Source organism: Podarcis pityusensis (genome assembly GCF_964106645.2).
Source record: "Podarcis pityusensis genome assembly, chromosome: 10".
In the NCBI taxonomy this organism is placed as follows: Eukaryota; Metazoa; Chordata; class Lepidosauria; order Squamata; family Lacertidae; genus Podarcis; species Podarcis pityusensis.
The window spans coordinates 28,778,252-28,805,308 of record NC_138035.1 but is presented as its reverse complement, the minus strand read 5'-3'; the positions used below and the strand labels follow the sequence as shown (position 1 = coordinate 28,805,308).

The 27,057-nt window shown below is 43.5% G+C and overlaps 1 protein-coding gene across 2 annotated transcripts in view; it reads left to right on the top strand.

The window, feature by feature from the left end:
• Positions 1–26,486, top strand: part of CACNG2 (calcium voltage-gated channel auxiliary subunit gamma 2) — a 129,334-nt gene extending 102,848 nt beyond the window's left edge. The window contains exons 2-4 of one of the 2 annotated variants that reach the window (XM_080971808.1): positions 5,914–5,997; positions 16,332–16,472; positions 22,175–26,486. In XM_080971808.1, coding sequence (XP_080827934.1) covers positions 5,914–5,997; positions 16,332–16,472; positions 22,175–22,710 — 761 coding nt within the window. In that variant the 3' untranslated portion in view covers positions 22,711–26,486. The remainder of the gene's footprint in view (positions 1–5,913; positions 5,998–16,331; positions 16,473–22,174) is intronic. The other variant, XM_080971809.1, reaches the window with a different exon arrangement.
• Positions 26,487–27,057: the final 571 nt, after the last annotated feature.

Here is a 27,057-nt window from a genome sequence, read left to right as displayed (position 1 = left end):
TTGTGACAGAGCATTCCACCAGATTGGGGCCACGGCTGAAAAAGCCCTGGCTCTGATTGAGGCCAGCCTAACCTCTCTGTGGCCCAGGATCTCCAAGATGTTTTTATTTGAAGACCGTATGGTCCTCCGTGGGACATACCTGGGGAGGCGGTCCTGTAGTTCAAGTCTGCACTGACTGGCAGCATCTCTTCAGGCAGGGGTCTTTCCCAGTCCTGCTTGGAGATGCAGAGAACTGAATCTGGGACCTTCTGCATGCAAAGAGGATACTGTACCCTGAGCTTCTTTCCAAGCAAGGACTTGTATCCAAGCAATTGTGTATGAGATTAGGCTGCAGCTGCCTGCTTTGCACATCTATCTGGAAGCAAGCTACACTAAACCTATTGGAACTTCTTTTTGAGGAAACTTCTGAAGGATTGGGCTGTGAAAGTCTAACAAAGGGCTTTTTTCAAAGCGCCCAAGCAAGCAAACATTGGTTAATTTATTTCAGCTGCCTATGATGCACCATGTGGGCAGCAAAGGCTGTTAAATAATGAAATATGTCATGTAATCTTAACAATAGCTTTTACAGCTACCTTGAACACATTTACAGTGGCTGCCTTTGAGGAAGAATACTTCCTTTATTTGTCAGCCTGCAGCAACATCACCCAATAACGTAGGTTAGAGTATCATAGAGAATGGAATACACTGCCAGAGTTTCTAAGGAATAGGATAACAGCTCTACCCTTGGGAAAAGTAGAACTTAATAACTAACTTGTCAAGGCCTTCCTTATGATTTACTCAAGGGAGCAGATGAGATGCAGTTCAAATTCTACAACCACCGCGAGCTAGGACTGAGTTTTTGAAGACTGCTTGAAAGAAGTCCAGAGGAGATAGATAGATAGATAGATGATAGATAGAGATGATAGATAGATAGATAGATAGATAGATAGATAGATAGAGAAAGAACCTGGAACCTTTGTTTTTCTACGTTACACATTCAATTTGTCTTACTTGTTTTTATTCATTCATTCATTTTCTAACACTTATATTTTGCTTTTCTTCCATCGTGGAACCCAAGGTGGTATATGTGTTGTTCCCAGGTGGTTCCCATCAAGAACTGCTTAGCTGATGGACTTGCGTGCCTTCAAAGCCATCACTTGGGATCTACTTAATTCCTATACACTTTCTTCCAACAGTCTTAAGAAACTCAACACTTGCCTTTTGTGGTTGTAGAATTTGAACTGTATCTGACCTCCTTCTGTTTCTTGACTTCTTTGAATTCAAATGAAGTTTGCATAAAGACTCCTAGCTTCTCTGGGTGCGACAGCCCAAAATCCCAAGGTTTGGACATGCTCAGCTCTCCTCTCCTGATTTGTATTACCTGTTTGGGCAAAGGGAGGAACAGAGGCAAAAAACGATGTCTTATCGATACTCAATGCATTATTTTTGTTTTCTGTTTGTGATATAATCAAGTTCAAGTTTGTCATTACTAACGTCTTATTCACAGTACTTAACTCCTTCTTTATCTTGGTTCATTTTGGATCATCTCCTTCACATCTGTATTCCTTAAATCACTTCAAGCGATGATATGTTTCAAATAAAAGCAGTTCAGCTGCAGATCACCAAGTGCTGAGTAATCAAACAATGGATATGTATTTATGGCTCTGTCCATGGTGTTCTGGCAATGCTGCTATATCATCACACAACTTGTGGTGAAGCAAAGCTAGTGGCAGCAATAACCAGAACCAAGGAAAGCTAAAACCTAGGTCTTGAAGAGTTAGGGACAGAGGAAACTGCCATGTACAAAGTTAGACCATTGATCCATCTAGCTCAGTATTGCTTACACTAATTGGCAGTAGTTTTCCGGGGTTTCAGGCAGAGTTTTCTCCTGGCACTACCTGCAGATGCTACAAAATAGTTGCAAAAGACAAAAGCCATTCTTTGTTATCCCTTTGCTCTTCCAAAATTCTATTTAATAACTGGGAGATAACTTTCTCAAGGCATTATGCCTTCCACATACTTATATGACATGTGGCTGTTCCTAAAGCGTTATCTTCAATATAATTAGCCTTCCTATTTGACCCCATGACTAGGGGGATGGTAGAGAAATTTGATTTAAAGGCAATCCTACCTAATTTGTACTTTCCAGAACATTATGAGAACCAAAACGCAGCCATCCTTTGAACTTTCAACTTCTCTGAATTTTGCAATGCAGTTCTCGAGCCACATAATGTGTGCACAAATGCATATATTGAGGTAAAGTTGCATAAAAAGGCATATATTCATGAAAATAACACTAAAATATGTGTTATATTAAGGGGAAATTCCTTTGTAAAATTGCGCAGAAGACAAATTTGCGTACAGAAGTGTATATTAGAAAAAATCACATTGCAATGCTGATGAAGAGCGGCGGTTTAGATAACTCACAAGCTGATGTGGAAATGTACCGTATTTACTTGAGTCTAATGGGCCATTGAATCTAATGCGCGCCTTAATTTTCAGAACCTTGAAACAAACAAAAAAGTATTTGCTGGCGAATGTAAGTGTGCCATTGAATCTAATGCGCACCTTAATTTTTGCAGTGTAATTTGGCCAAAAAAGGTGAGCAATAGATTCAAGTAAATATGGTATTTTAATGCAAAGCACAACTCTTCTCTGAAATTTGCATTTCTCCAAATTTGTCAGTGCAGTCTTCTAAACCAAGAATGTGAACACATATATCAGTGACCATAGCGAACAAAAAAACGCCTTCTATCAGGGGTGAATTGCTTTTAAAAAATGCATATACCATGGAAAATTGCATGCAGAAATGTGAACATTAGGAGAAATGCATCTGGTTGGCCACTGTGAGAACAAGATGCTTGTCTCGATGGGACATTGGCCTGATCCAGCAGGCTCTTCTTATATTCAGGTTGGTGCAATATTTGGAAAGTTTGAATTCAGTTCCTAACTACGCTGCAAAAAAAAATTCTGTGCGACCTTCAATGACCTCTATAGGTCACTGCGCTGGCAAAGAAGGAGCCAGACGAGACGTAATGATGGCTCCACCAATACATGTTCAAAATGTGTGGTGTTACATGGGAAACACAACCTGGCCCAAGACCAACAGTTCAGAATTCTGGATGTATAGTTAATGTAGGGGAGAAACAGAAGACCAAGTAGAGATGATACAAAATATTTGGGGAAGGGAAGCTCACCAATGACAGAAGTCTAGTAATGAAGCTGAGTCAGGATAGAGGGAAGTGAGCTAGGTTTCAGTAACCATGATTCAGTGTTGGTGTCACATACCATTTAAAAACTCATTTATTGTTTGGCCAGCGGAGCATAAGCTGAACACTTCAGTCACAGCTGTTCTCAACTGTCAGTTCTACAAAATGGCCACCAGCCTCCTCAGAGCACTTGAGGATGGGCTGGTGCATATAAAACAGCTACCACCTGGAGGCCACTTTAAATTGCTACACCAGGCAAGGCATTCATTTTGCTGCGGCCCATCACTCAGCTCAGGCGATTTCCTTCGCACCAATGCAACCCTTTTTGGTTTTTCCCCTTTTTTTAACGTTTGCGGTAACACAAAATAAGGTTGACTGTACCCATGTTCTGCTTGAATAGCATGTGAAATAAAACTGAACCAAGTTAAGTAAAAGCTATCTGTGTTTTTATTATTCCTTTGTTTGTGTAGTTTGTTAGTCGATTCCCTCCCCTCAGTAAGGATTATATCCCATAGTTGAGTGAACCAGGCTTCCATCAAATTTGTGTTTAACAATCTCCAAAAAAATTGTCTAGGATGACTCTTGCAGCTGTCATGAGATGAGTGATAAGATCTTTCTGAATGAGATCCTGTGCTTTTGGTTCATACATAGAGATAACAGGATGTTTTGGGTGTCCAAAGCAGTGGTTTGATTTATGATTCATTCTGTTTCATGAAATATTTTAGTCCAGAAAAGGTGGGTGCATGGGCAGGTCCACCACAGATGGGTCAATTTATCTAGATGCTGCATTTGCCATGTTCAAGTAAAAAAAAAAAAAGCTAAATACAATAGTATAAGAACAGAATGTAATAAAATGTATAATAGCACTACAACATTACATTTTAAAAATTAATAAACAGTTCGCTTAATATATATCAACATTTATGTGAGCATAAAGTTCACTTATACATAAAGTAAAAATATTCAATAAATTCACATCCAAAAGCTGATGGTGGTGTAGTGGTTAGAATGTCAGCCTAGGACCTGGGAAATCAGGGTTCATATCCCCACTTGGGTGATCTTGGGCCTGTCACTGCCTCTCAGCCTAGCCTACCTCACAAGGTTGTTGTGGGGATTAAAGGAGGAGGGGGAGAACCATATACACCACTTTTATCTCCCTGGAGAAAAAGGTGAGCTGTAAATTCAATCACTCACTCACTCAATCAATCAATCAATCAATCAATCAATCAATACTTAGCAACACCACTCTATGCCCATCATTTATGCCTCGACCAAAAAAGGCCAGAAAGCTCCCTCCCAAGTTTTTTCTAGAAGCTGCTCTCTGAGCTAAAGGGTGCAGTCAAGTAGGCAGAAAGCACCACCCCCTAATGGTAGCCACAGAGCATCCCCTCACCCTAATAGAGTTACAATTAATATCAGTGGACAATAATTAAAAGGCATGGGTAAATAAAAAAGTCTTGAGCGTAAATCAGAAAAGAGGATACTGTTAGAGCATCTTAGACAGAGATGAATTCTTCATCAAAGCAGCCGCAACACTGAAATCCATGCTACTGGTAGACAGAGGGAAATAACAGGAACAGATTGTGCATGGCAGTGGCAGAAGCGGTAGATGTTGGCATTGTTCATCAGAGATTTGGGCACAGTGAGTGTCTACCTCACTAGACAGCCCTAAAGCCAAACCCTAGAATATCTGCACCAACTATGGGATTGTACATTTGGAGACACATGTATGGGGAGGTTGCTCTGTGTGCGCATAATGTGCTCTCTCAATAATAGCTGGCATGTTCAGAAAACAGTGTTGTTGTTTACGATGAAAGCCTGCAGTGGGCCATTACAGAACATTTCTAGAAGAGCTTCTTTTTCCGGTTGCTAGAAAAGTAGGCCATATATTTCACTGCTCTGCATATGAATATATGGAACGTGCATATCTGTACAAAAGAATGTTTGTATTGTACCAGCAAGTATGCTTAAGCAGGTGTGGGTGGAAGCATATTGCGCTCACTTAGTTTGTGTAAATATGATACATACGTGGGTGTTTGGGTAGATATAGATGGCAGCACACACCATCTAAAGCCTTATTATTATTATTATTATTATTATTATTATTATCTTTTAAACCTTCAGTGAAAATGTGTGCTCGGGTACTGGAGGCAAGGTCCACAGCCTTAAAGAGTTAAAAATTAAAATGAAAACAATGGAACAAAAGAAAAGTGGAACAAATGTTTTTAAACTGTGGTACATTTCTGCAGGAAATTTTATTTGTGGTTTTGTTTGCTAGTTTTAAAATGGGTGACTGAGTGAGCGACACATGAATATATCAGTGGGGAGCACCCAGCCTTTAATTTATTAACAAAAGACAGAATGTTAATTTAATGTTCACAAAATGGCACAGACTCAGGAGAGTGATGTTATGGGCATTATTCAGTAGGTGACCATGGCACTTGTATAATCTCCCTCCACTCGGTTAATTATTGCAATGCAAACACTTATTTAGAGGGGCAGGAGAGGAGAATCACATTTTCTCAGCCACAGAGCATTGCAGAGAATTGCTGCAGAAATGTACCAAGAGGGCTAAGAGTGTCTGCAACAAATGAATAGCGTGTTTATTTGCACACCGAAACCATCTTCGGGAGAGGCCTTTGGAAAGAAAACACAACGGACAGAAAAGGAGCTGTTGCCTGGGTTTCTGATGTTCTCATTTGTTGTTTCTTCTCTTGTATTGTAGGGAATTTTAAAGGTCTGTGTAAGCAAATCGATCACTTCCTCGAGGACACAGAGTATGAAGCCGACACAGCAGAATATTTCCTCCGTAAGTCTGCAGCTACTTTTTCCTTTGAGCTGATTATCATGTGTGCCTGGTGCTGCGTGCCCTTCGTTCTCTGCTGATGACATTTATGCAAAGCTCATTCCCTTGAGGACGGACACGCTGGGTGAGGCAAAATGTGAAAACCAGAGCATTGCACCTCTCAGACTGACTGTGTGTCTGCCTTGAAAAGCTCAGCCAAAGATTCCATCTCATGCTTCTCCCGGTTCTCTTGCACACACTGTCCTTGTTTTGTTTTGTTTTGTTTTGACTAAATAGTAAAATAGATGCAAAATGCTGCTGGGCTTTACATAGCATTATCAAATAAAACCTACTTTATCCTTGTGGAAAGAAAGCACTTTTCGCTGCTGAAACCTTCCAGCTGCATGCAGAATAAGTCAGCGTCATTAAGCTACTTTGTGGGGTGGTCTGGGATGGGGCTGGTTGGGCAGAAAGTAGGTAGACCAGCAGCAGGTACAGCCAGAGCCAATGAAAGGCAGAGCTAACTAATTTTAGTTTTGTCCCCAACCTCTTCCCTGTTAAGTTTTACAAAGCAACACTGAGACTGAGGAGGAGGAAACCGAGAACCAGTGTGGGATGTGTGTACGAAGGTAGGCAGGCAGGGGCTGTTTGAGGGCAGACTGAGGGTGATGGGGCAGTGCCCCATTTGCCCTAATGGACCAACTAGTCTTTTGCCTTTGGGAGTTTCACTTGTCCTGTGCATCTTCCACTTATGGGGACTGCCAGTATCCCAAATGGGGAACATACATTAAGACTGAGACACCAGCAGTCTTGGAAATCAACTAAGAAAGGTGCAGGGACATCAGGCAAGGGAAACTGGAGGGGAATAAGCTCAAAGACTATGCATACACTACTTTTTAAATTTGGGTTCAAAAAAGTACCAGAATTTAAATTGCAAAATGTATGCTTAACGCTGACCATTGTGAATGGCACACATAGAATCATGGAATTGTAGAGATAGAATGGACTCTGGTGTATATGATTAGATTAGATTAGATTAGATTAGATTAATGATTATAATAACCAGGTTTCTCTGCAGCGAACATGTGGGGGAATATTCTTTCCTAATCACTCCCTTTGTCTTTAATTCAGGGGTGCCCTTTGGAACTAATGGTACCACATTGGTAGTTTTGCCATTTAAATATGGTTTTAAACTATGTGCCCACGTTGAGAAAGTCACATGGGAATTGGCTTTAAAGGCAATATTTGTAGTCCTTGGGTTGCCATCTGTGAAACAGGAAACCACCTAAGCATAAAACACAGGAAGCTGCCTTATACTAAGCCAGACCATTTGCCCATCTAGCACAGTATTGTCTACACTGACTGTCAGCAGCAACCCAGGGTTTCAGACAGGGAGCATTTCCAACCCTTCTCGGAGATGTCAGAGATAGGCCTAGGAAGGTGTACCAACTACTAGGTCACTGGCATGCTGCTGGCATCATGGTAATGTTGCAGGTGTTTGAGATTTTCAATGCTTGTACTTTTATTTTCTCCTGGCTATATACTGATGGGGTCTAGACAGACAGTAGCCACCAAGGAAAGAGATATTAGGGGCATAGTAGATATGGCAACAACACAGGGCCACACTAGATGATACGAGAGATATGGAGCTGCATTTCTGTCTTTACTTTCTCCTTCTTGTGATGAAAAGATCTGCTTTTATCACACTTCTTGCACACCTAGCAAAAGTGCCAGCAAAGGTCACTTCTGGACTGTTGCACCAATCTCTCACCCATTCAGATTGATGTCAGGATATTATTATTAATAATAATTATATTTATTTCCCACCCATCATGAGAAAGTCCCATGGTGTATTACAGCAATATAAAATTCAACATTTAAAAAGTTTAAAACAAATTATAATCAGGAGATATATATATATATATATATATATATATATATATATATATATGAGAGAGAGAAAAAACAGCCAGGGAAGAGGTGCCTTCATGCCTTCAAATTGCATATGTTCATGCAATTAAACACACCTTCATAACACAACACAAAGAAGCTGGGTACAGTGCTATGAACAACAATGACACTACCCTGCTCTTGTTCAATAAATCAACTTCCTTTTTCTTAAATGATCTTTTTGCAATGAGAAAAATGACAGGAAACTATAGTACATTGAGCAAAGTAACAGCCACCTGATAGCAACATCATATAACCACCACACAAATTCTGTGAAAGCAAATCAGGATATACTGAATATATACTTCATATGGAAGCAGCCCAAGAGCACACGACTCCCATAAGGATGAAGCCCATTCCAAGATGTGCTGATTCTAAAGCTATTGGCACAGCAAAATGTAAATATATTTTAAAATCATTCTTAAGGTGGCTATCTGGGGAAAGGAGGTAAAAGCACAGTCTATCACTTATCTGTGTAAGGGCAGAACCATGACTAATAATAATAATAATAATAATAATAACCCCGCCCATCTGGCTGGGTTTCCCCAGCCACTCTGGGCGGCTTCCAACAGAATTAAAATCACAATAAAACATCAAACATTAAAAAAACCTTCCTAAACAGGGTTGCCTTCAGATGTCTTCTAAAAGTCAGATAGTTGTTTATTTCCTTGACATCTGATGGGAGGGCGTTCCATAGGGCAGGCACCACTACCCAGAAGACCCTAATGAAGCTAATATGGGCTAATGAAGTCATCTATAACTCCTGTATGTCGCCACTTACAGGCCATGTATGTTACACTTCAGCCTCATATAATGGCCATGATTGTACATCACACCAAGCAAAACCATAGCTTAGTGCAAACTTACTGACTCCCAAGGAGAAGACAATAGCTCTGGTCATTTTAGGTTTGTGGCGGCTAAACCAAGATTTAGCTTAGCATGTTGTCCAAACCCAAAATTAAGGTTAGGGTTTCTCATCCTTAACTATAATCTGTAGCCAAGGTTTCATCTATAGTTACAAGACATGGTTAATGAGGAGATACCTTAACCATAATACTAGGTTCAGACAATACACAAACTCAAGCCTTGACTTGCTATCCCACCCTATCCTAAAAGACTCATGGAGGAGCAAAATGGCTGCTACTCACTGAGAGTCAATATGCTCACATAGTCAGGGGAGCCTAGCTTACTGTAGCATTTGAACCAAGCCAATGTTAACCTGACTGTCCCTGCAAAACACTTTTGGAAGGTCCAGAGCTCTTGAGAATGAGAGCAACTGGAGGGAATTTCAGAGAGAGCTTTCCCTACTGCTTCTCTCCTTCCTGAGCCTGCTTTGCAATGGAGAAGGGGCCACTGAGCTAACAATATATGCGGCTGCGGTGTAATGTGTAGCTTGGCCCTAAATCAAATCACAAGCACTAACAACAAGCTCTTAACTAAATAGAACACCAGTGTTTAGAGGCAGTGTATCTCTGGATGCTAAAGGTTGAAGAGAAGCAAAAGTGGAATACCTTCATATTCTCTGTATGAACTTCCCCAAGACCTGGCTTCTGTTGCTAACAGAATCATGGACTAGATGAGTTTATGGTCTGATTGAACAAGGCAGTTAGCAAGCATGGCTTCTGTGTATGGGGTCCACCTTGTTCTTTGTTTTGAATAATTGGCAAGGCTGGTGTTAGGGAGTTAGCATCCTCAGGTACCTTCTGCATTCCAGCAGGGGATCTACAATGGTCCCCCAGAGCAACCTGGGCTTGCTGTTCTATCCCCTTGCTGTCACTACCTATTCTACCTGCCCTGTCCAAGCAAGTGAGTAGCATCAGGAACTATCATGGATTAAGTTACAGGGGCAGAGGTTATAGACTTCACAGTTAACACAAGGAGTCTAAATAGCCTTCATATGGATTTTCAAAATTGTGCAAGTAGGTATTCTGGGGTCATTTGTTATTGGTGAGGGCTCAGGTAACTACCTAGGTTAGTTACTAAGGTGCTGGGGTACTCAAGTGTATTCATTTCAGGACACAGTGCAGCTAAGAGTAATCTTATTCCATCTATATTAATATCAACCTGCTGCTTTTCAGGCCCTGTAGATGGTGTCAAAGCCATTCACAAGATAATAAAAACAGTCTTGACTCAGAGAATCTTCTCACTGGTGGCAAAGACTGAAGTTGGAGGGGGGATGCATGAGATGAGACAGCTGTAGTGGATAGAGTGATGGATTTGGACCAGAAAGATTTGGTTAATCCCCACTCAGCTAGGAAGCTTTGGGGTGGCTTCAGAAAATCCTTATTTCTAACCTGTGAAGATAAAATGGAAGAAATGATAGTCGGAGCTGCTTGGAGAAACTGCAGGATCCAGATGTGATAAATATAGGCATGCATGGTGTTGTCTGTGCATGACAAGTACAAGATGCACTTTCAAAGCAGTGTGCTTATGGTGATCCCTGGGTTGACTTGTTGCGCCTCTTGAGTGCTGTGTTACCAGAAAGCACCTTGCTAGAAGCATGCACTTTGAGTGCAGTTCTCCATATGTGTCACCAAGCAGATGTTCTGCAGAAAACCATGGAAGGCACTTGTGTATCTGCTCCATCTTGGGGCCTTGCTTGCCTACCTGCTTAGTGATCTGATCTCTGCCTCTCAGTGTCCTGTGCCCCAAATCACAGCTATAAGAAAGTTGACCCCAGACCCAATGGCACAGCTGCCAAGAGGAGCTGTTTGCCCTAAACTGGGCCAAACAAAAAGGGATGAGGCCAAGGATGAGGAACCTATAGCCCTTCAGATGATGCTGAACTACAGTTCCCATCATCCCAGCCCATTGGCTGTTCTGGCTGAGGCTGGCGGGGGTTGGAGCACCACAACATCTGAATGGCTACAAGTCCCAAATCTCTGTGTTAGTCAAATTGGTAGCATGGGAATGAGGGTGTGGTGGGTGTGGGCCGCCCCGAGTGTCATCACTGAAGGGGTGGCCACAGGGTCTGGCCTGCACCCGAGCCATACATCTGTCTGGGGAGTGACATGGTGGCTCAGGCACCTGCAGGCTCCGCGCTGCCTGAAATGGCAATGTGGGGCTTGCAGACTCTACAGAGGTCCCCCACAGTGTGCTCTGCCCTGGCTTGCCCCGTCCCATGGGTGGCTTGCCCCGCCCCTAGGTGCAGGGCATTTGCGCTGCACTGGGCGCCCGAGCAACTAGCTATGCCACTGAGACAAATCACTGGGCGCTGTCTCTTGAGAAGTTATCACAAGCTGTGTGCATAGGTTAAGAAGATTTGGGGGAAATTACAAGCTTTCCTGGGGAAAAGTTTGCATCTTTACCAGGACAGGCAGGAAAACTGATCAAGGGCTGAAGTGATGAGAAAAGCGGCACAACTTGCATTTATTTCTTTATTACCTTTACATCCCCACTTTCCTACAAGGTGCTCAAGGCAGTGTGCATAATCTGCCACTGCCCGTTTTTTGCCTCACAACAACTCTGTAAGGTAGGCTATGCTGAGAAGTAGTGACAACCTGCATGCTTCAAAGCTGAGCTGAGATTTGCATCCCAGTCCTAGGTCTGATACTCCAACCACAACTGCACCTTGGCTTTTGGGGGCAGCCTGGATTCAAGTTGTACACGGAATTAGAATGAGGATGCCGGGTTCTTTCTGAGACCCTTTATCTGCAAAGCTAGGAGAACATGCTGCCTTGGTTCCACCTTCACCCCTATTAGAGCTGTGGCTGCACCTTCTCAGATCTTCTTTCTAACAGCGGGGCTCATCCTCGTGCCTTGTCATTTTACAGCCGGAAGCCTGGCTTGTTGTATTGCCAGGGCCCCCGTCGTAGACTTGGGATCAGCACTGGAGCATTAGTGCTGAGCAAGGCTGTCAACCTATACAATATTTTATAGTGGTTACCTCTTTAGATGGCCATCAGTCCAGCAAGCTTAAAATCAATGGCATTGTTACAGAGCTTCAATCCACTTCCTGGGTTGGAAGGCTGTAGTAGTCAGAATGAGATTGGGCCATTACTTCACCTAGCCCAACATTGTCTGCGCTCAAGGAGGTGTTTCCAGCATCATTGCCAGAGGGGAGATGTGGAGGACTGAACACAGGACCTTTCACATACAAAGCATATGGCCTGTCTGTCATCTTTACACACAGAGTTGCTAAAAAGTAGTTATATGACTGATATATATTTTCACAGTCCACTTCATACAATGGAGATGTCTGATTACATAGTTTTGTTTTCCAGTTTTTAATCTTTTTGAATGGGGGAAGATCATGTGCCTGCCTTTTAAGGTGGAATAGCAACAGCAATGGTTCATTAGTAAGGTTGGCAACTAGGCAGAAATGTTTTCTTTAAAAAAACCACACACACACACACACACACAACAAATGCAATCTAGTCTGCTCCTGTGCCTTGAAGAGAGATGTGACATGCAGAACTCAACAGCTGTATGTTTATGTGACAAGGAGCTAAACGTTGCCATCTGCTCATTGTGCCACATCAAAATTGCTGTTGAAGGGACAAGTTCAAAAGCTGGAAACCCCACTGGAATATCCTTCCATCCACTCCACCCCTTCATGCTAGAACAGAGGAAACCCAGATAGGAGAACAAGGCATGGAAGACTTTCCCCTATAAATGTTAGAAATTGAAGACCTACTGATAGGATGGCCGAGTGAAAAAGAGGCCAAGGCTTTCGCACCCTTGGCTGCAGCTGTAGGTAACCTAAGGGTGGGGACAGGTGAAAAAAGGGATGGAGCTCCTGCATCTTTTATAGTTGTGTAGAATAGGAAATTTCAGCAGGTGTAGCTTGCAAAAGTAGGGTCCTTTTTTCCCCCCATCTGGCCACCCTATGTAATGCCTATAATTTTTGAACCTTCATCAGAGAATGCCTACATATTTCTATGGAACTATGCAGTCAATGAACACAGTCCCCCTTGCTTCAGAGATCAGTTTCACACATTCCTACACATTGCAGGGAGTAAGCTCACAATACAAACACCTAGAGCAAAGAGTTCAATTTTCTCTATCCTTCTAGTGAAAGAAAAGCTTATATGGGGCGGGTGGGCACAAATATTCAGGGCTGCATGACTGAACGTAATTGCAGTGCACCATGCAAATTGAGTATAGTTTGCAATCATTAGGCTTGCTTCTGCATAATATATTCTGAACGGTGGTCCTTTCCCAGGCAGTCAAATAAAACTGGTCCAGAAGAGGCTTTGTGCTGCTGCCACAATTCTCTGTTGTTGCTTTTGTGCTGGACTAATTAGCAATGTATGGGGGGCAGCGGGAGAAGGAAAATAGTGGCACACACCTATGGTATTCTTAAAAGGTCCCTCAGTATGTAGGGCATCCTCTGATGGCAAGCATCTCCTGGCATTTGCTGTCATTCCCCACCGTTAAATCTCATTAGTGTTTTCCTGAAGTCATTAGTGTAGCATACCACCATCTCTGAAACATAGCCAGGAAACTGGGAAAGGCAAGAGATGTTTCTCTAGCCCATCTAATACAGATTTAAAATCTTTTGGATCTGTACAGCATTGCTGCCATGTTTTCCACAGCAATTAGCTATGTGTTGGCACTAAAATGCATGTATTGTTGCAGTAGTAGTGGTAGTAAAATGTAACCTGTAGGGAATGTATAAAGATTTGAGTACCTGTCCCTTTATAAATGAAACACTTACTTTCTTCCTTCTGCCTTGGGTTTGATCTGTGTTTGGGGCATTTACACAACATTCATATATTCTTAAGCAAAACAGTCAAACACCTGACAAATCAGGTGAAAAAAAGAATTGCCTGGCAAAGCAAGTGAAAGGGGCCGAAAGAAAGGCAAGAGAGAGTACAAATCCCAAAGTCCCCCAATACAAAGCAGGCCCAAAGACTCGCATATGGGGATAACCCAGGGTGTTTGTCTATTTCATGCTTTTTTCAGTATAATATTCAGAGTGGTACAACTTGATTCAAGTGTGCAAGTAATGCTTTTATTGCAAAACTGTCTAAAAGCCAGCAACCGGTATTCAGAGACTTACTTCCTCCCACAGTGGAGGCAGATCATACCCATCATGGCTAATAGCAGGTCATTGACAGCATTATCTTCCATGAATTTGTCCAATCCTCTTATAAAGCCGTCCAGGTTGGTTACCATCACTACACCTTATAGGAGTGAATTCCATATTTCAGGTATGCTCAGGGTGAAGAAGTATTTTCTCACGTCTGCCCTTAATCTTCTAACATTCAACTTCATTGAGTAGCCGTGAGTTCGTCTTTGTAAACGAAAAAGTCCCAAATGTGAGATAACTATCCTCACAGGGGAATTGCTTAAGTCAGAGTGACCAAACGTGACAATTTACCTTAGAATCACATTGTCCTACTAAGAAAGAAAGCTACAGTGGTACCTTGGGTTACATACGCTTCAAGTTACATACGCTTCAGGTTACAGACTCTTCAGGTTACAGACTCCGCTAACCCAGAAATAGTACCTCGGGTTAAGAACTTTGCTTCAGGATGAGAACAGAAATCGCACAGTGGCGGCAGCTGAAGGCCCCATTAGCTAAAGTGGTACTTCAGGTTCAGAACGGTTTCAGGTTAAGAACAGACCTCTGGAACGAATTAAGTTCTTAACCCAAGGTACAGTACCACTGTACTTGCTTCTAACAGTTTCCTTTTTCGAAAATGTATCCTGTGAGCTTCTTTACCTCCTTGTATCACAGCACATGTCACACTGTTGTGTCATGGGATATGTTTCTGTAAATTAGCAGTAGTAAACAGGGAGCGAGAACCTGGGAAGATTATAGGAGGGCTTAGATGGACCCTAATATAAAATTCTGAAAAGGAGTCAGAAGTAAACTAAACTCTGTGGTTAAGATAATGGTGAATGCAGTGGTACCTCAGGTTAAGAACTTAATTCGTTCCGCGCCGTCACCACGTGATTTCTGTTCTCATCCTGAAGCAAAGTTCTTAACCTGTGGTACTATTTCTGGGTTAGCGGAGTCTGTAACCTGAAGTGTCTGTAACCCAAGGTACCACTGTAGGTGGACCCCCACCCCCACCCCACCCATTTTCAATTCACATTTACTTGTGGTCTGGCCATTCTTGTGATATTTTTTTTATTAAAGATTTTCTTGATTTACAAAGGTGTTTGCAATGTCTCTCTCTCGTATTTTGGTCTGGCCATTCTAATCTGCATTGTGCTTTTGAGGACTGAACATCTCAGGTTGGTTACAATCCATACATTTAAAACAAACACACATACCCCCCAAATTTTTGGGAACTGTAGTTTGTTAAGAGGAGTTGTAGCTCTGTGAGGAGTAAACTACAGTTTCCAGGATTCAGAGTGTGCTTTAAATGTATGGTGTGTACACAGCCTTAGATGCTGCCGCACACATTACATTTTAAGTAGGAAATGTTAGCCCCAGCGTTTTCCATTGCAAGCATGTGAAGTGTGGACATGTGCATGTTCATCTTTAAATGCCTGTGTGCACACATTGTGGATACATGACCCAATCAGGCTTTTCTCACACATGTACATGCATGAACATATGCCACTTCCACACTTTACATTTTGCTGAAGCTCTGCGTTTCCTAGCCCAGTTGCAATGTATAGAGCCACCCATACGCTATTCTTAACCTGGGGTGTGTGTGTGTGTGTGTGTGTGTGTGTGTGTGTGTGTGTGTATCACTTATATATCTGCATGCTACTGCCATCTGCTGGGTGGAATGTGTGAGGATGGGAGTGAATGAGAGAGAGGTTTAATAGGACTGCCTTCGTTTGTGTACAATTCATATGTGCCTTTTCTAAGTGTGTGTCTGTGTGCATGCACACGCGTGTCAGCAGGGATTTATCTTTTGGCTCTCTTAGGAGACACCTCTGCATCCACTTCTGCAAAATATTTGTGTTTATTTTTGTGGTGCCTCTCTGCTGATTGCAGTTGCCACCTATATGTTCCAGTACTGCACTGCGTTGGTGGTGGCTTTCTGGCCTGCAGATTTCACTTTCTGTTTGGTGAGAGGGACATGCCTTTGGGCTTTCTGGGTGCACGAAGGAGCCAGGAGAACGTCTGCTATCAGATGCCATTTGACTGGTCCCTGGCCCTAAGTTCACTGCTCGTTTCTAATATCCAAGATGTTGACAGTTCATTTGTAACAGCTCTCTTCTTCTGTTGACACTCTGTTTCTCTCTCCTCCTTCTGTCTCCTTATTCCTCCCCTATCACTGGCCTTTCCAATCCCTGTGCTTCTTTGCTCCGTCTTTTTTGTTCATCCTTGGTACAATCCTCCTTCCCCCCTCCCCTCAATCTCTTCACTTTGCTCCTGTTTGCCTTCCCTCTCCTTCTCCCCACCCTTTTCCATGTTTCTTGCATGCATGCTGTTCTGTTTCTCCCCTTCCTCTCCCCACCACCCACCACCCACCCCTAACCCCTTTCTTTGCTTACAGGGGCTGTAAGGGCCTCTAGTATTTTCCCGATCCTGAGTGTGATTCTGCTTTTCATGGGTGGACTCTGCATTGCAGCCAGCGAGTTCTACAAAACCCGACATAACATCATCCTTAGTGCCGGTATCTTCTTCGTGTCTGCAGGTAAAGGAGGGCTGAGGGTTGACCAGCGTCCTCGGGATCAAAGGACAAAAATCGCAAGCAAGGGAGGGGCTCAAGGTGCTGGGAAGCCGAGAGAGCAGCCACTAGGCAGCTGCCAGTGCAATGAAAGTGCGTGGGGGGGAGGGGTAGCAGAGAAAGCAAGGAGAAAGGACATGCAAATGTTTGCACAGCTACAGTGACAGAGAATTAACTTAGATGAAAGAAGTCAGAGACGGGGGGAGAGAGAGAAGATGCATAACTGTATACTCCAGAAATTTCAACATTTTGGGGTTATCACCTGTTTTAGGCAAGCCCAACGTAGACATGAGGATGGGTTGTATCCACGCTAGTCCTACCCAGAGAAGACCTGTTGACATTAATGGACATGGCTAGCTTAGGTTTGTCCATTTCAATGGGTGTCCTCTGAGCTGAATTTAGTTGGGTACAGCCCCAGATGTTTAAGGTCATGTCTACTCCAATCGCATACTTTTCTCCCTGCCAACTTCACTTCCAGTACTAGATAAAGTTCCAAGTGGGAGCGGGGGGGGGGGGAGACTGCAGAAGGTTATACTGTACAATTGCCCCCAAATACAATGTGATGAAGGGTAGAATGGAAAGGGTGGAATGATGAACAAACAAGCTACAAGCAGGTTTGGGGGAGTGCTCTTAAAATCAGATGCCTCTGCCCTCATTACCTATGTGATTAGAGCATACCCAGGCTTGAACAGATAGGTCTTCCACTATCTCGCCTGGCGTGGCCCTGAGGTTGCAAAACCTCTCAAGCCCAAAGAGGATTTGCTGTCTTGCAAAATTTGCATTCAAAGGTGAAACTAGGTTTGCCTCAAGTAAGTCACCTGCCAGCTGAGGATTACATTTCACACCTGTGATGAAGAGGGTGCTACAGTAGTCTTAAAAAGCGTATGCCATAATAAATTTGTTGGTCTTTAAGATGCCACAGGACTCTCTGCTGGTTTTACTTATAATAGGGCTTCACACATGTTGAAAGTGATATATAAGATCATGGATTTGACTACAAGGCTTATTCTTCACTGTCCATTTGTTTGGCAGAGAAGAAGGGCCAAGACTTATCCTTCACTACTCAGTTGTTCAGCAGAGAAGAACAGCGCATATCTCTTCTGTGGCTGCATAGAAGGATAGGAAAGAGCCCCTCTCAAGACTTCCTCTTTAGCAGCCTCTTAGTAGGGAGGATGTGGGGCAATATAAGCAAGAACAAAATATAATGGTGCTTCTTCATCTTAAATACATTGGAGAAACCAGGCTGTTCCAACGTATGATGGGAAACTTTCATTTCAGCCACAGATTTGCTAAAGACAAGGGTTATCTATCACCAACAGAAAATAAAGAGGACACAAATAAAAAATGCCAACATATTTTTATTATTTTATGCATTATCTACAAGGCTGAGGAATAAAGAGTAGCTCAGGATAGTGAAGAAGTTTTGTTTGGCATCTCATGCCTGATTGTGTCACTGAGGTGATCTGGGCTGTACCATTTCAGCTTCCAGGTGGGGCCTCACATGATTGAATGTTCCTCCATATAAAAGAAAATCCCTCCACGTGGAATATTAGAGATCAGAGAGTTCTAGTCTAAACATCTACATGCCATGCTAGTTTTCTAAGTACAAATATATATATATATATGGAGTAACATTCAGTCATGTGAATCCCCAACTGCAATGGTACGAACCCCCAACTGCATTCAGAAGTGGTACAACCCCAGCAACAGGTTTCCCACCTCAGTGAGAACTAGGCCAAAGAAGAGACAGGACCTTGAACTTCACCTAATGTGAAAGTCATATGGAAGCCCAAGCCCAGCTTTGCAACCTTTTGAGCAATGATAGCTGCATCTGAAAATATTGCTGTGTGTAGGCTGTTCGTTAGTAGCCTGTCCCACTGTTTTGTGGCTTTTACCTCTTGCTTCTAATTACTGTATTTGTATGTTGTCCCTAATGGCGTCAAAGCTGTTTACAAAGGAAGTCAAACGCAATCAAATACAGTATATAAGAGAACTAAAGTAATGAATGCAGTATGCAAAACATCAGAATCCATAAAATAAGATTCCGCTTGCTCAGTATTTCTGTTCCCTGAATATCCACATGCCCATACCTCCGTTAAACTATGTTGGCACACATTCACCCATAATCAAGCAAGAACACATGCTCCCTCACTCTCAACAATTATTGAACTCAACAGTCACCTAGTTACATATACAAAAGTCTGCACGACACTGGCAAACTAACGCTATGAGGCTAAAACCAAATATAATCCCAAATAAAAACCTCACACTGTTCATCCAAACACTCATTCCCATTCCCTTCAGATGTTTCAGGCTGCAATTCCTATCAGTCCCAGCAATCAAGGAGGATGGAAATTGTAGTGCAACAACACCTCGAGGTCACTAGGCTACTCTTGCCACTGGTTTATTGTTTGTGGCTGAGAAGGCAAGCTGTCCCTGAGTCCTCAGCCACCAGTTCCTAGCTCCCACATGAGAAGCGGTCAGACTCCAACCCCTAACTGCCAGCAGCCCCACACTGTCACCTTGGACAGCACCATACATCCCTACATTCAACCAAAGCACAATCATAAGGAGCAGAGTGGGGCGCCTCACCTTCATAGAACCTCAAAACCATGACAGCTCTTTTCAGCTTTCTGGGCAGAACTGGAAAGTCCATTTGCCCTCTCCATTGGTTCTTGCTGACCAGTGATGCTGATATTTGGACCCATGCTTTATACAGCGGGGGCAGCAGCTTGTGGACTGCTTGTAAGCTTCCTGAAGGGTCTGGCTGACCAGTGTTAGAAACAGGGTGCTGGATCAGATGGACCTCTGGTCCAAACCAGCAAAGATATTATATTACAAGGTCAGTTATTAATATTGTATGTGACTATTTTGGTGGTGCTCCATAACTGTCCATTCCTCTCTACTTTCACTATTGGCTGTTTCCTATATTAGCATGGGAGTTTTCTTTGGAAACTGGGGTGTGCTGCTTCAGTGCATCTGTTCCCTGCAAAACACAGGGCTTTTGGATGATTGCTCACAGGGTCAAATGAGGGCCATGAATCAGGCGAGGGCCATGGCTTTATCTAGACCTGAATTAAATGCTTCTTTGAAGTGCAGCATGCTGAAAACAGTGCTCTGTTAGGTAGGACACCAAGCTTGGAAAATCCAGAAGTCTTATCCTGCCTGCCAAACACAAGAGACAATGTTACACACCTCTTGAAGATGCTCTGAGGCTTGAACATACCCTAGGAGTAGCCAACGTGGTACCCTCCAGATGTTGTTGGACTACAACTCCCATTATCCCTGAACTCTGATGGGAGGTGTAATCCAAAACACCTGGAGGGCACCAGATTGGCTACCCCTGGCACACATCATCTGAGTCACGCACTAGGCTAGGTCATTAGAAATTGTGGATCAGTTACTACCACATTAGTGGAGTGCTGACTTTCCTAGAGCAAAATCCAGACAGTGTCCTCATCAGAGACACAATCTAGCATAAAGGAAAGACTGAACCAGCTCTCAGAATAATAATGTTGGAAAGGATCTCAAGCATCCAACCAGCTGCTGGTGCAGGAAATGTACTGCTACATCCCTGATGTTCTTGGATGTATCTTGAAGAAAATGCCTGGTGAAGGCACACCTTAACATTTAGAGTTAGATGCATATTGAATCAGCCGTCTGGACAGATGTGGAACGGCATTGTTGTTCAACTCATGTATTCTGATATATCTTCTCAGAAATATGACTACAAAAAGTATATCATTTTGGAATGGCAGTGTTTTTAGCATGCGGCTGTCAGTGAGGAGCTCAGATCAATAACAATATTCATAATGCCCATTGTTACTGGAGCTACAGGTAACTCACAACTTATGTGCATTTAATTTGTGTGCATTCAGCTTTATGTGCTTGGGAGGGATTAAAACGGGGGCAGGCAGGCAGGAAAAAAGACTTCGGCAATCCCACCCGCCGTTGCACCCAATGTATTTTGACTATACACAATTGTGGCTTTATGTGCTATCCCAGGAATGCAACCTCCACGTAAATTGAGAGTCACCTGTACTGTCTGCACCTCCATAAAAAGCTAAATTTGCAAATAGGTTGTTGAGATATCACAAACAAGTTGTTGGCAACAAGGTTGAGCCCTTTTATCAGATTCTCCCTGTGAGGATAAGAGGGGTTATGTATACTGCCCTGAATTCCTTGGAAGATGTGTGTGATGAAAGTCTAAAAGAAGGGAATGGAATGATTAGAATAAAACAACAACAACAAAAACCACAACAACAACCACCACCACAACAAAATAGTGTCCTTGAGGGGGCATCCTATCCCTACCCTTATGCCAGCTGAGAGGCCCTGGGAAGCGGTGGGGGTGCTACCTTTCTATGAACAGAATAACTTATAAACCACCAGAAGTCCCCCAGAACCACCACCCTGTGACCCTTAGGAATACTCTGCCCAATGGCTTTTAGGGTGGTCACTTTTGGTAGAATTATTGTGCAGCTCATTTGTGAATTTGAAAATACATTTTTCTCCCCAGTTAGCCCATTGACTATGAGTACTGTGTAAAATGTGGATGTGAGATTATTATTTTTTAAAGAAAGCAACAGCATGACTCTATTGCCCTCTCTAGCACTGACCCACAATTTTGCAGATGTTTAGCTTCTTTTTAAAAGGGCGTGTTCCCATCCCCAGAATGCACAAAACTTGCCTTCCTTTTTTTACATGGAAACAGAGTATCATATTGGTTTGGCAGTAGTGTAAATAGAGCTCTGAATGAAAATAAAACCAGGGTTGTTGTTTTTCCTATTGCCTAAAAAGTTTGCAAAAACTCCACTGGGGTTCAGTACACAATTAGGGCCAAATCACTGGGTCATTTTTTTAATAGTGAAGCTACCCAAACTTGTCCCTTTGGGCATGGCGACTGGTCTTCTGAATTTGCCAATACTGAGAGTGTAGCACCCGTCACACAGCGTATGTGTAAAAAGATTTGTTAACAGGAAGCGGGGCCATCCCGTGGCATCACACGAGGGGCTGACTCTCAAGCATGGGTGTCTCTTAGAGGGGTTGTTAAAAGCCCACATCTGCAAAGGGAACCCTGATTGTGCAGTCTGCCTATACTTATCTAGGCATGTACCCCACTACAGGGGCTTAACACGGAGGGCTAATGACATGCACAGTATCGGGACAAGGGTCAAAAGTGTGGCCCCTGCTTCCTGTTAATTTCAGACTCACCACACTCTAAAAAGCAATCCAAAAGAAGATTGAGCCAGGAAGAGGCATCATGACCTTGATGTGTTCGGGAGCATTCTAAATGCCCCCCACCCCTATATTGTGGAGGCTGCACTTCTGCACAATTGCCATTTTTTTTTAAAAAGGTCACATGAATTGGCCTTGGGGTGGGGTACAGATTTTATATGTTGTTATTATTATTTTTTATTATTGAATTTTTAGACCAACTTTATTTCAAGGCACAAAAGTGGGCATATGTGATTGTCCCCCTTCCCATCACAACTGCTCTGTGAGTTGAGAGACAAGGAGTGGCCCATAGTCACCCAGTAAGCTTCATGGCTGAGTGGAGATCTGAACTCTGGTCTCCCAAGTCCATATCTACCAGGGCTCTTCAGCTTATCTTTGATGTACATAGAGGACATGCTAATGGTTTCTTCTCTCTTGCCCTTTGTCCACAGGTCTGAGTAATATAATTGGCATCATTGTGTACATATCAGCCAATGCTGGAGACCCCTCGAAAAGCGACTCAAAGAAGAATAGTTACTCTTATGGTTGGTCCTTCTACTTCGGGGCCCTGTCATTCATTATAGCCGAGATGGTAGGAGTGCTGGCCGTACACATGTTTATTGACCGGCACAAACAGCTGCGTGCCAGTGCTCATGCCACAGACTACCTCCAGTCCTCTGCCATCACCCGCATACCCAGTTACCGCTACCGCTATCAGAGACGCAGTCGCTCCAGTTCCCGTTCCACCGAGCCTTCACACTCCAGGGATGCCTCTCCCGTCGGGATCAAAGGGTTCAACACCCTCCCATCAACGGAGATCTCGATGTATACCCTGACCAGGGACCCCCTGAAGGCTGCCACTACCCCCACCGCCACCTACAATTCAGACAGGGATAACAGCTTCCTCCAGGTTCACAATTGTATCCAGAAAGAAAACAAGGACTCTATCCACACTAACACAGCCAACCGCCGGACCACCCCCGTATGAAGCCGTCGAGAGGGGCTGAAACATGGGGGGGGGCTGGGAAGGTGGGAGTGGGACTTGGGTTCAGGATGGGAGGGAGCAGTAGGGGTGGGCAGGGGGAGAGGAGAAAGCAACCATGGGGAAACCTTCCAAAAGCAAAAAAATAAAAAAACCAGAAAAAAACCAGAAAACAAACTTAAGTGAAACACCTGAAAAGAAATGACAAAACGTTTAAAAAAAGGGAAAAAGAAAAAAAAACTTCAAAAAAATCAAGAGAAAGAAATTTAAAAATATAAAAAATAGAAAATAAATTTAAAAGAAAATGCATGATTTCCCATGTACCATTATTTTAACATTTAATAAAAACAGATTTAAAAAAAGGAACCGAGAAATAACAACAAAAAAATTAATTAAAAAAACCAAGCGGGAAGAGGAGGCAGCTCTTTGGATTTCTGGGGGGTTTTACTCTTTACTTTTTCAGTTTGTTTTCTTTTCACTTTTAACCCACTGTGGACTTGCAGGTTCTTAAGGATCTCCAGGGACAGGTGGTAACAAAATGCAGTGCTTTCAGTGTCCTTGTGGATGCCTTTGTTGCACATGCACTGGAGCCTGCCTAAGCTTACCAAACCCCCCGGAGTGACGAGTGATTCGACATGTTCCTGTGGGTCCACAGGGCTTAACAGTGACCTTCCTGTCCTTGGGGATTTGAGGGTTTAATGCTGATTCACTGATCTCCAGGTCTCAGGAAGCTAAGGCTGATCAGCTCAGCCTCATCAGCCTGTGACTATCCTGGGGGTTAACAGTGACATTGCAAAAACAAAAACAAAAAAAGCTTCATAAAAAAGTGGCAATTTTTTAATAAAACAGAACCAACTATAAATAAATGTAAATATAATAAGTGGATTTACTTGCAAGAAAGCCAGATAGTATTTTTCTTTTCATTTTTCTTTTCCAGCTTGAAAACTGTGAAAACTAAAATCTTAGGGGTTGAGAGGCTTCTAAAGAGAAAATGGAAACTGAATCCATTTGAAAACAACAAAAACTTTTTAAAAGACACCCAGAACTTGGCCACTTGGTTGGTGTGGGTCGAATTCCCTCACGGGCCATGAGAATGTTGAGCCAGGAAAAAGGGGGGGGGACATCTCTCCCCACAGAGAAAAGGCTGCTGCTATTGCTGGGGCTGCAACCTCGAACACAGAACAAGGACTAGATGTTAGTATGGAGACTTCATGTTCCCTGACAGGCAGGCAAAACATGCTATCCCCTGAACTCACTCCCAGGCTTAAAAAGAAGTCAACAGGCAAAATGGCTGCTGCTTGTCTCCCGTTGTCGGTTTCATTTACACTGCTAGCTTTCCTGGTGCGTGGATAGCTCTCGCCGGATTCATTCAATGCCCCTCTCATGAACACCTGACACACCGAATCAAGACACAGTCCCCATGCCAAGTACATAACTGCAGAAAAGTTATTCCCTGACTTCATTCTGTTGTCAGTGCCAGCTGGCTGTAGGGCCCAGCCAGGCAAAAGCTGTAGGCTTAGCCTGCCTTACGCAGAGACACCTGCCTGTAGGGTTGCCGTAATCAAATATGGGACAGCTTGGCCTCCAGACCTTTAAGAGAAGGTGCCGTTTTCCCCACCCGCCATTGCAGCAGCAGTGATGGGAGAGAAAACCGCAACTGCTCAGATTCTGCTGCCGCTATGTTACATAAAGTCAGACGGGCCAAGTTGTCCCATGTGGGAGCTGGCAGCTTTGCAAGTCTCAATTGAAAGGGAGAGAGGCAGGATCCCTGAGGCTCAGCCTCTTTTTGGGGACCCATTTTACCCTCTTTCTCCCCAGTCTAACCCCTTCCTCTCACCAAAGACACCCATGGCAGAGAGAAAAGGTCGTCTTGAGATCTCTGCCACAGGAAGTCTGCCAGAAGGTTTATGGGGTAGGAGTCTTTGGGGGAAGCGATGATACAGAAGAGCAAGGGGGCTGCATAAAGGGTTGGGGGGGCATGAGCCTTGTCTTTCTTGGGCCCAGCATTTCCCTCAAAGGTCTATAGGTCCCGTCCCCCCCCGCACCTGCTGTCGGTTATGGCCATAAAGAGTCACTGCAAAACTCTACCACAGACCCACAGCTAGGCCTCACTAGACCCTTACCTGGAAGGGGCTCCTGTGCCTTTAACAGCCAAGTCATAAGGAGGCGGTTGGCATGTCCTGTCCCCCCCCCCAACACTGTGGCACTTCTTATATGTCTCTCTTGTATATGCTTCTTAGCACACGTCAGAGGAAGGGATACATTTTAGAGTTCCAGAGATAAGCCTCCCATCTCGACTTTGCTGGCAGGCCTAGAATACCCACAACCCATCTTTCCCCCTTGCTCACCCCAGTAGTTCCCATCCACATTCATTCTGGAGTGAAGGCATAAATCCTGTAAGGCAGTTGAGAGGCTGGGTCTTCCTGGTGACATGCCCAATTCTACTTCCTCGCTGCTTGGCCACTTAAGGCTTACATTCTTGATTCCACTGCATCTGCCCCTAGTTTACATCTGTGAAAAGCAAGCATATACATAGCACACTCCCTCCCTAACCTACACCCACACCCACACACCCCATTACAGACACCCAAATCACCATTGTGTACATAAGGGCCATTCATTTTTTCACTGAAGGGAAACGGTGTGCTACCGCTTTTACTTCGGTTCCCTTTTTAACACTGTTAATGACAGATGGGGAGAGCAGATCCCAACAAAGGTAGCAAGGCAGACAGTGCTTACAGCTATGGCGTTGAATTAGCTTTGAGGTACAGCTCTGGCTTGGGCCAAAAAAAGAGAGATGGAGTGAGCTCTCCATGGTCCTAAGAGGCCAGAGCCCTTTCCATTACCTTGAAGGAACAGGATTGGGGCTGAGGGTTTTGCTGAGTGGGGTCCAGTCATTCCTCTTGGCACCTTTAGGCTCTCGCCTGGCTCTTCCTGTTCAAACAAGTGCTGCTCCAATTCAGAGAGTCTTCACTCCCCCAGCTGCTGAGCTACTGATGGAACTGAAACGGGGTCCGAAAAAGCAGCCTGCACTACCAACCCAACTAGTGCTGCCTTCTCCTACTTTTCTTCTCTTTGAGAGGAGAGTTGAGTCCTTTTCCTGGACAGGGTTGTGTAGGGAAGCAGCAGGTGGGGCGCTGAGCCAGTGACAGAATGCATTCTCCCCAAGGCTCAGCAGAACAGTCCCTCATGGCTGAAGGGCCTAGATACAGCTTGACCGACATTATTTATCCGTATGGAACACCCCATTTTATAGTGAATGTCTAGAACTCCTGCTTAATCCCAAGCCTCAGCCTGCAAACCTGTAACAATGAAAAGGGCAGAAGGGGGTAAAATGAGCCAATATCCAAAGCCCTGGAAATGTGTTTTTTAAAAAACTGGTTTTGTGTTCTCCAGCATATGCAGAGGGTGGTATTTTGGTTGAAATCCCAAAGCTGCTTTCGAGAACTTGATTCCTGTAGAGTTCTCTAGCATTTCTGATTGAATAAAAGATGAATGAGAAATTGTGTGTGTGTTAATGAGTGTGCGAGTGTGTGTGAGTGTGTGAGAGAGAGAAACAAGTAAGAGAGAGGGAGGAAAGGAGAGGGAGGACTAGGACTGGTGAGGAAATTTTTTTTCCAAGGATACTGCTTATGTTCAGCTCAAACCAGTTCAAGAAACAAACCTCCATTTTCTTTATTTTGTGTTTTTTTTCAGACTGTTAAACAGAAAAATTTTAAAAAGAAGAAAATTACAAAAAAAAAAAAAATCCTGGTACATGAAATAAAGATTTTTTATATATATCACTTGGTCCTTGTTTATGTGGGTATGTTTGGTGGCTTGGAGCAATGGATTTTCTTTTTTCTTCATGGAGAAATCCCTGAGGAAAGACAGTGCAAATAGAAGTGAATGGAAGCCATTTTGTCTTGGCTGAAGACCTGAAAAACAGCAGTCCAGTTTTGCTCTTAATCTAAAGAACCGAGGATGGAAGATGTAGAAGCAAGAAAAATGAAGAGTGTAGGGAGAATGGGGCATTACTGTTTTCTGTCTGACGTAAACGTAATTCACTGGACTTCCTTGGTCTTCTCTGGCAGACAGGAGTATTATGGATATTTTTAGATTTCCACTAAAATATCCAGTTTTCACAATATAGTGTTTGATTGTTTAGAGGAATATTGTTGTTAAAGCACCTGTTCTGCATGGGCCCTGAACCTGAGGTGGTCAGTACTGCCCCTTTATGTCCCTGTTCCATTAATGCCTCAGGAAAATTTCTACTGTTGTTATATATAATTATTTTATAACCTTTTTCTTCTGCTTGCCCTCACTAGAACTGTGGTTTACTGAGGCTGAGAAAAAAGTTGAGAAGAGCGCACA